At 43.6% G+C, this 13,624-nt stretch overlaps 1 protein-coding gene across 1 annotated transcript; it reads left to right on the top strand.

Moving 5' to 3' along the window:
- Positions 1-1,904: 1,904 nt before the first annotated feature.
- C5H5orf24 (chromosome 5 C5orf24 homolog) lies at positions 1,905-12,431 on the top strand. Its single transcript, XM_059262838.1, has 2 exons — positions 1,905-2,129; positions 8,071-12,431. Exon 2 carries the CDS (start codon positions 8,074-8,076, stop codon positions 8,638-8,640), a length of 567 nt encoding a protein of 188 aa, XP_059118821.1. The 5' UTR covers positions 1,905-2,129; positions 8,071-8,073; the 3' UTR covers positions 8,641-12,431.
- The last annotated feature ends 1,193 nt before the right edge of the window (positions 12,432-13,624 follow it).

Here is a 13,624-nt window from a genome sequence, read left to right as displayed (position 1 = left end):
CAGTAACCAGAGCTAGCAACTGAGTGCCTCCCTCTTCCATGCTCCAGGGCTGATGGCTCCTCACAGTCTCACTTCTCAGCCCTCTGATTCCCTGATCTCTGCCGTCTAGCCACCTTCTAGTTGTTTCTGGGCTGCCTGGGGCTGCTAGCTCCAAGTCACCTGCTTTTCCTGCAGCCTCCTTGGCCCACTCTGCCAGCAGTCAGGAGTCACCAGTGGGCAATGTGACTACAGAGACTAGTCTTCTCTGAGGCCTGCGTTGCAGTGGAGAAGCCTTGCCAGGAAGGAAGTTTCCTCAGCTGCTGTTTATGAAGCCAAGTCATTGTGTGCACTGGCTGTCATGGGTTAGGGAGATGTTCCTGTCTGACCAGATTGAAGGCTGCTGTAGTAAGACCCAGTGTATCTGTGAGCGGGGTCATCTGGGGAGGCTGTAGGCTGGCTCGTCCAAGGGACATCTTGAGTCGTGGCCAAAGCAAGGCCCATCAGCAGCTGTGAGGACCGTTGCTGTAGTTCTTCCTGCCGCACAGGATTCTCCTTGGGCAGCTCTGGGATTTGTGGCTGTTTTGCTTTTTTAATTTTAAACAGAACAAACATACCAAAACTATGTTGTTGCTGACAGCTCAGGGATCTTTGAAGGGAGGGCTGTTTGAGTAACAGCTCCTCAAGTTCCTGAGAGGAAGATGGAATTGTTGCCTCCAAGACAGGCTTTTTGTCACATTCCTGCTGGACAGGTTTTGTTTCTTCCTTAGAAGTGTATGTGGGTTTGGAGCATGGGAAGACTGTTTATTTCATGTTGTGTATTTGTAGTAAGAACTCTACCAAAATCCAAGATAATACACAACCAAGTGACTCAGAAGGAATCTGTAGTCGGACCCCTTTGTAGGCTGCCAGCTCACAAATAATGGAGACTTATTAATTATGAACGCTTGGCCTCGGCTTAGGCTTTTCTTCAACTAGCTCTTATTACTTAACCTGATCTTATTAACCTGCATTCACATGGCTCGGTTACCTCTCCTCCATGTATGTCCTACTTGCCACACTTAGATTCATCTCCCCACCCCAGTCCCGCCTCTCCTCTCCTGCCTAGCTATTGGCCATTCAGCTCTTTGTTAAACCAATCAACCGATCAGAAGGCACCTTAGGCAAATACACATCTTACAGTGGACAAAAAGTTTATCTCACAACAGAAACAGTTATGGCCAAAATGGAATTAGGCTAGTGGCCCAGCCTCTTTTAGCATGAAGGCTATAGCACATTTCTAAAGATGTCAGGGATTAAAAAAAAACAAAAACAACCAAACTAAATACTACAGGGTGTCCCACAAAATACTTTTATTACATGTCAGAAGGCTCTAACGCCACTATCATCTGAATATTCCCATGTTGTTTCGAGGTCTGGAATCTCACCCTAACCACCAGTAAGAAACTGAAGGGCAAACAATGTCTTTTTTTTTGTTTGTTGGTTTTTCGAGACAGGGTTTCTCTGTGTAGCCTTGGCTGTCCTGGATCTCGCTCTGTAGCCCAGGCTGGCCTCGAACTCACAGAGATCCTCCTGCCTCTGCCTCCCGAGTGCTGGGATTAAAGGCGTGCGCCGCCACCGCCGACAATGACTCAAATGTTGACAATGGTCAAACCTCTTTCACAAACAGCGGTGAAGAGCGGCTTCTGGAACACAACAGCGGGCTTCAACCCTGACTGCATCGTTGAGAAATCCTGTGTTCTGAGAAATGTAGTGAGTGGACGTTCTGACGGGATAGGGTTGGATTGAGAGATGCACCCCGGCAAACCGAACTCCCCTGTGGGGCGTCTACATCAGCCCAGGCCGCGGCCACTCCGCGCAAGCGCACTCTGGCCACTGGCCAGTCGACCGGTCTCGCGATACCTAAGCGTGCGTGCGTGCGTGCGTGCGCGCGCGCGGCGCTCACGTTCCGGGGCTGTGGCGGCCTCTTCTTCCAGCGTCCCGGGCCCGCTGTGAGGGCTCCTGGGAGTCGGGCGCTGGCGTGGGCCTCCCCGCCGCCGCCGGCCCTCTGCCGGGGACTGGACTGGGCCGGCCGGAGTGAGGGAACCGGCGGGAGCTTTCCTGCCTATGGTCAGCCCCTGGGCACGCTGAGGGCCGGGCTCCGAGCGGCCGAGGTAGGGCGCGGGGCGGCGGCGGGCCAGGGGCCCGGCGGACGAGGCGCGGGATGCGGCGGCGGGCGCGGGCACCTCCTTCCTCCCGAGCGTCAGGGGCCCCGCGGTACTTCCGCCCGGGTGCCCGCCGGCCTCGGGGGAGGCGGAAGTCACGGCGCGGGCCGCACAGCCAGGGCTGCAGGGAGGGCGCGGGGCTGCAAACTTGTCTGGCGCTGCGGTAATCGCGGCTTCCCGGCACATCCCGGCCACACGGCGGTGAACGCCTCGGGACCAGAGCGGATGCTGGCGTGGGGAACTGCCGTGGCGCACAGTTGGGTAGTGCAGAAAAGACAAAGGGGACCGTTATTTATGTTGTGCCCTAGTATCCAAACTTCCCCTGGCGAGGCCTGGAGCGGAGCAGCACCCCCAGTTATTGCCACGGCCTCCCACACACTTGTTTAAAATTATAAATCCATGTTATTATATATAGTAGATAGCAAGATTGTAACAAAAATCCGAGAATTTTGTGATACTTGATTTTTGGAGGAGAACAGACTGGGCTTTTGAAGCTTTGCTGTATTTACAAAGCTTCATAGGTGCCTTGTGAAGTTACTAAAAATAGTCTTGTTGGTCGTAATGTCTGCCATATTCAAGATGCGATTGTTTCATTGGAGGAGAGCAGGATTAAAACTCCACAGTAAACTCCAGGGAGAACAAATCTGAGCACACCTTCAGAACTAATAATTTGGGCACAGTCCAACTCTTCATTGGCTCCCTTAAACTTTCAGTGAATCATTTAAAAAGATGTTTGGTATGTGCAAGGCTCTGGGTTCCACCCCAGTACCACAAACAAAAACACAACTATAATCTTTGCTAGACAACACAATTTGTTTTATAACTCCTAGCTTGCATTCCACCCATATCTTAGAGAAATTCTTTTGACTTTCTTAGATGTAACCTACATCATTTTAGTGAATTTTGTATGGAAGGAGTTCAAGTTAGCTGGAAAAAAGCAGTTAAGCATGTGTACCAGTCTTGAGAACTAGAGATTGGTTCCCTGCACCTAGTCACTGCACAGCTGGAAACCAACGGTAACTCCATCTGCTGCAGTTCCAAGGTTGCCTGCACCCACGTGTTCTCGTGCACACAAACATAATTTTATTTTTTTATTTTTTTTTTTTAAAGATTTATTTATTTATTATGTATACAGCATGTATGACTGCAGGCCAGAAGAGGGCACCAGATCTCATTACAGATGGTTGTGAGCCACCATGTGGTTGCTGGGAACTGAACTCAGGACCTCTGAAAGAGCAGTCAGTGCTCTTAACCTCTGAGCCATCTCTCCAGCCCACAAACATAATTTTAAAAAAGTAGCTGACCAAGCATGTTGGTTAACACCTTTACACGTATCACGTGCTTGGTGAGGCAGGAGGATTGAGGTGAGTTTGAGGTTAGCCTAGACAAAGAATGAGACCAGTTCTCAAAAAACAGAACAATCATTAGCAGGTAAGTTTTGGAGTTGAAAGAGGGAGGCATTTTGAAGAACAGGGTTAATGCTGATGTGTTACCAAATGCTGAAATTTATTGTGCATGTAAATATATACATATATATAAACACAAAGGATTTCATAGTGCTGAAGTGGGTTGTAAGAATATTTTTTCCTTTGTCTGGCAGTCCCATGTGTGGGAGGAAGAACTCCCACCTACTACCATCATCTCTTGCTGTCTGTGAAGCTTGGGGCTGGCCTTGAATCTGGGGTTCTCTGACTTCAGCCTTCCCAGTGATAGGACTTAAAGGCATGTGTGTGCATCTGCATGTTTGCATATGTGTGTGCACTAGTATGGCTAGAAGTCAATGCCACGTGTCTTCCTTGAGGGATGCGCTCTTACTTTTGAGACAAGGTCTCCCACGAAACTTGAGCCCGGAGCTTTCAGATTTGGCTAGATTGGCCGACCACTGGGTTGTAGGGATCTGCTGGCAGTCTCTACTACCTCCCCCATGGGGTTACATGTACAGGGTGCTGTGCTTACCTTTTTTATGTATGCTGGGATCCAACCCCAGGCCCTTATGTCTGTACAGCAGGAGGCACTTCACCAACAACCGAGCCAGTACTGAGGTTCTTTTTTTTAAAGGAAGGGGCTTTTCTTATGTAGCCTTCACTGTCCTGGAGTTTGCCGTGTAGATCAGGCTGACCTTGAACTCACAGAGTTTCGGTGAACTCTCAGATTAAAGGCATGTGCCACCACAAGTGGCTCCAGGTTTTTGTCTTTTTTTTTTTTTTTTTTTTTTTTTGTGAGAGCTTTCTAAATAATCATGACTGAAGAGGGCTGTTTTCTCACAGATATGTGTGTTTCTAGTTTGCATATAGTTTCTAGTCCAAATTCATTGGCTATAAACAGCTCTTTAGATTCCTGCTTAATTCACACGTATATATGTGAATATGTATATTTAGTGGTGCATCGCAGATACATTTATTAATGCCACATCATAAAGTGTACAGCAGTGTTCCATGTTCCCATCTAATATAATTTGCTTACATTTACAGGCCAACAGGTTCATCTTGATTGAAATCTGGAGTTGGTTAAAGAGGTTCATGAGCAGGACTGGAGTCTTTCCAAGCTTTACTTGTTTTATTAACACTACTGATTTTATAAACAATGAAGGTCATCATCCCTATTCCTACCCAGACTTCCTGATAAATCTGGGCATAGTAGGGTTTCATGAGGACCTAGACATTTAATGAGTATATAACATGAAGAGAAAGTGTGATTGTTTCACAAAGCACAGTACTAGCTTTTCTTCAGTTTCGATGATTATTTGCCTTTTATGTTTGCAACAGAAATATTTTGTGGATATTTATAAAGTTAAGGGCTAAAGAGAGTCTTTCTGTTTGGTGTGATGAGGGATTGAACCCAGGGCTCTGCACATACGCTATGTCCCTGGCCCCAAAGAGGTGACTCTGGTAGAGTGACTCCTATGGTAGGAGATGAGTTTGCCTATTAGGGAGACATCTGGAGAAAATTTTGGTTGTCATAAATTTGGGGGGAAAGCTGTATTCCTAACATCTAGTGGGATGCTGCTAAACACCGTCAGTGTAGAGAAGACAGATCTCAGCATGGCTGTATGCTAGCTGTGACACAGACGGTCGGCTCTCTATTCAGATGAACTAAATTCCTGTTTGGCTTTGCCATCTAAAAAATGTCCCTGATAGGTGGCTGAAAGTCAATTCCCATTTCTTAAAAAAAAAAACAAACGAAAAAAGGTGTGTGATTGTGTCTATTTGTGTTGATGCAGAGGCCAGGGGGATTGAGTGTCCTCTGTCACTGTCTATTTTTTTGAGGCAGGGTGTCAATGGACCTGGGACTTGTGTTTCCGTAGCTAGTCTGGAAGCCAGCAAGCTCCACTGGTCTTCTGTTTCCACTCCAGTCAGCAGGCTGGGGTTGCAGGCGAGACTGGTCTGTAAGGAGGTGCTAATGTCCAAACTCCAGTCCTTCAGTTGTGCAGAAGTGCTGTTAACTGCTGAGCCCTTCTCCAGCCCCATTCCCATTTCATTAACAGCGTGCACTGAGGATTATGTGCAAAGGCCTGGCACATAGAAAATGCTCAAAAACTAACTTGAGGCTAACGTTACATTAAAACTTAACTTGAAGGTCTCTATTTCTTATCTGAAATTAGAATTGTAGCTAGTGAAGTAAGTATTAATAGCTCATATCTTTGGGAAGTAAGTAAAAATTATTCCTTTTAATACTCTGTTTTGTTTTGACTTATAATTCAACTCTGTGTTGGTTGCTCTGACCATAAACAAGTGGCTTCTCGATGTATATTTTTACTCCACCGTGCAGGCTTTAAACTACCTGGGCAACAACTCTACTTACTGATTCTTGGCAAGTCCTTAGTTCATAGCATATGCCTCTCGGGCATGAGTCCTATTTTCTTGTGCTTTTAGGAACTGAGTTCCTTATTTGTCATTTCTGGGAGGGGTTGCAGTTTTATGGATGTGAAGGACGACACTTGAGGAGGGACCTTAGTCTGAACTGGAGCACATAGCTTTGTCTTTCTTGTGGTACAGTGCTGCAGCCTGAAAACTAGATGCTTGGGTGAGATACAGCCTTGTCTAGAAGGGGAGAAATCATAGCAAGGTCCTCAGACAGAACAGTGACTTTGGACTTTTCAGGGCTCCTGTAAACAAGAAGGTGGCATTCCCTGTATGTGATCTGTTTGACATTCAGCTTTTGCCTTTGGAGTCGATGGTATTTGATTGTTGCCCATATTTTTGTAGTTCCAGTCTTCACTGTGTGTATTTATGCTCATCTGTTTTAGCTAATAGAAACCTTTGTTTATCCTCTGTTTGGATACAGGCCGTTGGAAGGGATTCTGTGTGCTGGGCCAAGACATTGTGTTCCTTGCTTGACACTATCTGGCTCTTGAAAAGTAGTGTAACACACACTCAGCGTTCTGCATAAATAATAAATTACCATAATGACTGAGTATCCATCTTGTGGAAACTGATCAGGTTAAGAGTATATGTGTGAGAATGAGCTGTAAGAACCAGCGAAGGCATTCTAAGGTTGGGCATGGGAATTCATTTTAATAAGAGTTCTGGGTTATTTTTCTTTATTTTTTTTTTTAACATTTGTGTGGGTGTGTGTGTTCACGTGCGCGCACATGCGTGCATGCACATGCATGCATATGTGGGTGTCAAGACAATGTAGAAGTTTGACTCCTACCTCTTGGGTCATTGGAATTGAACTTAGGATATCAAGCTTGGTGGCAGGTGTCTTTACCTGCTGAGCATCTCTTTTTTTATTAAATTGAGATTTTTAAGAAATTTTATGTATCCCAGTGCTCGGGAGGCAGAGCCAGGCAGATCTCTGAGTTCAAGACCAGCCTGGTCTACAGAGTGAGATCCAGGACAGGCACCAAAACTACACAGAGAAACCTTGTCTCGAAAAAAACAAAAGGGGGGGGGGGGGGAGAAAGAACGAAATTTTATGTGGTGATGGTGCATGCCTTTAATCCCAGCACTGGGGAGGCAGAGGCAGGTGGATCTTTTGAGTTTAAGGCCAGCCTGGTCTACAGACTGAGTTCCGGGACAGACAGGGCTGTTACACAGAGAAACCCTATCTCCGGGGGAAAAAATTATGTATATGACTGTTTTGCCTACATGTATGTATGTTTCCCATATGCATGCCTGGTGTCCAAGGAGGTCAGAAGAGGGTGTCAGTCCCCTGGAACTGGAATTGTGGATGGTGTGAGCCACCATATGGGTGCTGGGACCCGAACCTGGGCCCACTGCTAGATGAGCAAATCCTGTCTTAACTGCTGAGCCATAGTTCCAGCCTCTAATTGAGTGATCTCATATGACATCTGTTCCATCTATAATTGAGGAAACCATGACTCTTGTGCTGTTTGTTTTGTGACTTTTTTGGGGTGGAGGCATGGACACCATTCTCTATTTACCCTGGATAGGGCACCAACAAAGAATTCCAAGCAAGGCTAGCATAGTGAGCTTATTAGGTTATGGACAGATGTATAGGTAACTCAAAGGCAGCTGTATGGCTGAACAGACTCCCTAGCATGGTCAGAGCTTGTAAAAGCCACATCCCTAGAACTCCCTGTCCATTGGAGAGGCTTTCTCTCCCTAGCAGCTCCATCCTGCTTTTATAAACTTGCAGGGCAAGGGGGAGTAAATCTCCTAACTTTGTGGAGCTTTCTGAGCATTGTGCATTTCATTTACTTATTGAATTTTCTGGACCTTCATCCTCTGGAAAGGAATGTTTCAGTTGGGTAGGGGTGGGGAGACTGTCACGGAATACCGCTCAGGTGGGTTGGTTTATGAGTGTTCTGGAGTCTACCCTATTGCCCTAATTTTAGGTAGTCTGCATAGTTGTTGAAAGAGGATTTTCCCATTGGATGCTGTCATACAGATAGGTATTTATGCATATTTGTTTTTGTTTTTGGTAGAAAATGATGCATCCTGTTGCCGGCAGTAATCCAGCGTTCTGTGGGCCTGGCAAGCCTTCCTGCCTCAGTGAAGATGCCATGAGAGCTGCTGACCAGTTCGATATATATTCCTCCCAACAAAGCAAATATGGCCACACAGTCGGCCACAAACCTATGGTTTGTCAAAGGCAAGACCTGTTAAATGAAACACACTTGCAGCCTACCAGTGGCAGAAACATAGAGATAAAAGATGAACTAAAGAAAAAGAAAAACCTCAATCGATCTGGTAAGCGTGGCCGGCCTTCGGGAACCACCAAGTCAGCAGGATACCGGACCAGCACAGGCAGACCCCTGGGAACTACCAAAGCAGCTGGATTTAAGACAAGTCCAGGCAGACCTTTGGGTACAACCAAAGCTGCAGGGTACAAGGTCAGCCCAGGGAGACCTCCAGGTAGCATTAAAGCTCTGTCCCGGCTTGCAGATCTTGGCTATGGCTGTGGTACTGCTGCCTTTCCTTACCCTATGATGCATAGCAGGGCGGTTCACGGGGTTCAGGAACCCGGCGGCGAAGTCAAGCCACCCAGTGAATGAGCCAGGCAGGACAGCACCTGTTAGGAGCAGACTGAGGCATCCCAAACAAAGCTGCTTGGTTTAATTTGACTTTACCACCTGGACTTCCCAGTTTTGTTCTTCTGTTTGATCTCCCTCATTCCCACTTCCTTTTCTTTCTTTTTTGCTCAGAAGTCACCACATGTTGACAGATGCACTTTGAGCAGGAGTAGTGCATGGTTTCTATATTGTACAAGGCGCAGACAACACTCAGCTAAGTCATTTTTGCTTTCCCTTTGGGCCATTCTTAGTGGACGCTTCACAGGCTAACCACTTGCCTCAGTTGACTTTCAGTTGTGAGCAAACCAGTGTGTAAGGTTTACCTGAGGCATTGTAACTGATGGGGCAGAACAGCAACTAGTCAACAAACCAAAGGGCGTGGCTGTGTGAGTTAGAACTTCCATGAAACAAGACAGCTGTTTGGAGACTTTGGAATTTAAAACACAGCTTCTTATTTATTGATTCACATGACATTAGTTGACCATTATTCCTAATGCATTGTTTAGTACTTGCTTTGCAGAGATTATAGTTACAGGTTATATGTTTTTCAGTTGCTTAAGAGCATATACACCAAACACTACAAACAATTCAGACTTACAGCAAAACCCTTAAATACTTCCTAAACCTGCACATTATATTAATATTCAAGAAAAAGAAACCTTAAGGTCTGCATGTAACTATAGTCATCCTATTTTGTCTTTTATATATTTAGTGAATTTCAAAGTATTATATTTAAAACATCTATTTCTATTGCTCATTTATTTAGAATGGCTTTTTAGTTGTTTTGAGTAATTATTATTATATTGCATTAGTACTTAACTGCATTTTCGGGTTTATATCTACCAAAGGACACAAATTAAAGTGGTAGACTGCAAAACTGGTCTAAGAAAGCAGTTTCCTGGCTGTCAAGACCCAAATACCAAGAAATGTAGGAATCTAGTATGTGTGAACCCTGTAAAAGGAGTGCTGGTTAGTTTATAATGGCATTGTGGCTCCAGGAAGACCACTTTTCTAAAAGAAATCTGTTCTCCCTAGTAAGGCTTGCTTTAAAAGCAATACAGAAAAGAGAAAAGTATTGGGCTCATAGGTATAGTTACAGAGGGAAATCTTCATTTCTGAAATATTTCTTGTTGATGTACATTTTATTTATTCTGAGTTTATTCTAAGTAAAATTTTATGAACTTTAGAATTGAAAAGCTTCACTGGGCAGTGGTGGTGCACACCTTTAATCCCAGTACTCAGGAGGCAGAGGCAGGTGGATCTCTGAGTTTGAGAGGTGTACATAGTGATTTCCAAGACAGCCAGTGCTAAATGGAAACCCTCTCTTCACAAAACAGAACAAAAAAGAAAGAAAAGCTTTCAAAAATTATGTTTTTAAAACTTGCATTTTAAAATGCCTTTGATATTAAAATGTAGATTTACAGGACTCAAAAAACTTTAAAAATAATCAGAAATTTAAAAGGACACATACCTGTTGGTTAGGCTTGCTCTCAGTCCATGCAAATTGACTGCACGTAAATGCCATGTTTTAGACCTTTATCAGGAGACAAGCAGCAAACCTCCAGTGCCCCGGGATAGCTGACACAGTAGCTGGCGTCTGCTCCGACAGTGAGGTGTCGCATTGCATGTGAGGACAGTGACCTCAACAGTGCTAGCTTTGCACAAAGCATGGGGAACAGCGGACAGTGCTGGGTGATTACACAGCCAGCTGTGTCGTTCAGGCAGCTAAAGTGCTTCAAGAGCTTCTTCTTGCAGAAGCTTAGAATATAAAACCTTTAATAATTTACTCAGAACAGTATAACTTCTGACACACACAAATGCTTGCATCTTCATGTGTTCGTCTGGTCACTTGAGTATCCGTCACTTAGCTATTTCTGAAGATATTCAGCAGTTGGCTGCTTAGAAATCCTTGCACGGCTAGTTCCTGAAGACAGTTAAAATATTCTACTATAGAGTAATGCGCACCACTGTCTAGGATTTGGGTGCATGTTGTGTTTCATAGTAAGTCCACTTAACAGCCTTCCAGTTTGATTTCATTCCTGGTTTTGTACCCTTCCGTTTCTTCCTTGCCCTTCCCATACCCATCTCCTTCCTCCAGCTCTCCAGCACATCTACTCAGTGGTGCTGTGCTGTGTGTCAGAAGACAGAGTGGGTGGATTATTGTATAATGAGTTTTATATACATGTTCATGAAATGGGGCATCAGTTTAAGGAGAGATGTTCATACCAGTGTTATTATCAGGAGCTCTGTCTATCCCAGGAAAGGGGGATGAGTGGCTACACTTGTGAATGGCGTCACTTAGGAAACTGAATGTACTGTTCCTGTGAGCAGTTACCTGGAATAGTAAATGTGTGCTCTGGTGAACATCTGGGTCTGCTTGCTTCTCTCCTTGTGGACAGTTCACTAGGCCACACTGGAGAGACACAGAAGTGATGACATGAAGTCTTCACATAGAAACTATTTTTATTTCTACCTGATCTAAAGACTGCATTCTGCATCTTTTGTAACATGGTCTTTTGTCACGGCAGACACTGAAATAGCATGTTAATCAGTTGCCTAGATGTCAGTATATTCAGTTGGGGAAAACTGCCCCCCCCCCCCACTGTATAATTGTTCCTTGAAAGGTAAATTGCTAATTTTATACTGCGTGATTCTATTCTTCATAAAATAGGTTTCACTATTCTATATTAAAACTGTTTGTCAGAAAATGATCTATTCCAGTAAGTTGGTTTTACTTTTTTCTGAAAGGATATTATAACATGCCTTATTTATTATTGTTATAACAAATAAGGAGTCAATACAGATGAAATTTTCATTTTCCACAGGTATCACCTTGCTTAACTAATCTTTAGTAGGGGTGATTTTGATACTATCTTAGGAGTTTTGCACTGGATATAAAAAAAATTGGCACAATATATTGAAAAATTAAATAGTAGTTGGTTTAATTTAATATTTGGGAACTTTTTTAAAAATCAGTGTTTAAATCAAACTAATGGTTCTTTGTATTTTTTACTTTTTAAAAAGAAACATCAATGTGTATTTATTGATTCCAAACTGCTGTTTGTGTGAATTTACATACATATTTTCATGAAACAAGAATACTGAATTTCTTTGAGGTAAAATCTGGATCCATTTAATAAGAGGTTAAGGGCGCTTCAGCCAGTGTAAGAATGATCACAGTGAGTTTAGACAGTGAAATTCTTTATACTTTAAGAAGCTTTGAAAGAACAGTTCAGGGGTGTTGATAATAATTCTCTCCGTTCCTTAGCTATATGCTGTAAGCTTTTATGATCCGTTACAGTAAAATAATAATTCAGAACAGTCTTTGGGCATAAAAAGTTTTGATGCTCTTTTTTTCTGTCTATTATAATGTCATTGGCTTCACTAAAACTCTAAGATGTATCTGAATCTTTGCTCTTCTCCCTTTTCCTTCCAAGTAGACAAATCTATGCTCTCACATACAGTGTATTTAAGTTTTTGAGAATTAATGCTGTAGCAAGTCAGTTGTGTGATTTAATCAGGCTACTCTGATTCTTTGATTCACAATTTCCTTTTCCCACAGACAATTGTGAAGCAAATAATAACCATTTAACTGAAATAAGCACGTTGTCCTCTGCTGTAAAAAGTCTGAATAGATACTGTGTATGTTTTAATGTCCATGAACTTGAGCTACTCATGTGCAATTATGTGTATGGGAATGGAGTAGTGTTCATGATTTGTATCTACATCATCATATGGATGTATATTTATTAATAAAGTCATCACTTTAAGGCTATTTACTGCTTTACTTTTTCCATTTATTTTGTATATGGTGGTGGGGGATCATGTGCATGCCATAGCATGCATGGGAGTTGGTTCTCTCCACCCTGGTCCAGAGAGCAAGCTTAGGTGGTAAGGCTCTGTGGTACCTCACCCACTGAGCCTTCTCTCACTCATTGCTGTCTCTTAGCACAGTAGAGAAGCATACATGCTAAACCTTACCAAGATTTGTTGGTAGTATATATATTTTTTGAATTTTGCATTCTAATCTGCCTCTCTTGACTTACTGTTTTTATATATAGTATACATTTGTATTTCATTGGGTTTCCATTATTTGGGCTGGAGAGAGATGACTTGGTGATTAAAAGCAATTACTGTCCATTAAAAATAAGTTTAAAAATATATGTATAAATGTAGTTGATATACTGTGCACCCCAATCAACTTACTGGGGGTCAGAGAACAGAACAGCCACTATATTAAACAGAAGTCAGACAGTGGTAACATATGCCTTTAATCCTAACATGTAGCTAGAGTTTTCCTGCCTGGCCCACACTCAGGAAAAATCTCTCTCACCTGCCAGTCCCACAGCCACTCAGACCCAACCAAGTAAACATAGAGACTTATATTGCTTACAAACTGTATGGCTGTACCAGGCTTCTTGCTAACTGTTCTTACAGCTTAAATTAATCCATTTCCATAAATCTATACCTTGCCATGTGGCTCGTGGCTTATCGGCATCTTCACATGCTGTTTGTCATCGTGGCGGCTGGCAGTGTCTCTGACTCAGCCTTCTACTTCCCAGCTTTATTCTCCTCCCTGTCCCGCCTATACTTCCTCCTGCCTGACTACTGGCCAATCAGTGATTTATTTACCAACCAATCAGACAACACATTTGCCATACAGAACATCCCACAGCACTAATATTCAGGAGGCAGAGATCCATTTGGATCTCTGTGTTCAAGGTCACACTGGAAACAGCCAGGCATGGTGACACACACTTTTAATCCCAGGAAGTGATGGCAGGAAGCAGAAAGGTATATAAGAACTAAGGACCAGGAGCTAGATAGAGGCTTTTAAGCTTTGAGGCTTTTAACAGCAGTTCAGCTGAGATCCATTTGGCTGAGGACTCAGAAGCATCTAATCTAACACCTAATCTAACAAGTGTCCCAGAAACACAGCATGCCATGATACATTGGTTCTTTACCT

This window comes from Peromyscus eremicus, chromosome 5 (genome assembly GCF_949786415.1).
Source record: "Peromyscus eremicus chromosome 5, PerEre_H2_v1, whole genome shotgun sequence".
Classification (NCBI taxonomy): Eukaryota; Metazoa; Chordata; class Mammalia; order Rodentia; family Cricetidae; genus Peromyscus; species Peromyscus eremicus.
This window is presented reverse-complemented; position numbering and strand designations above follow the sequence as displayed.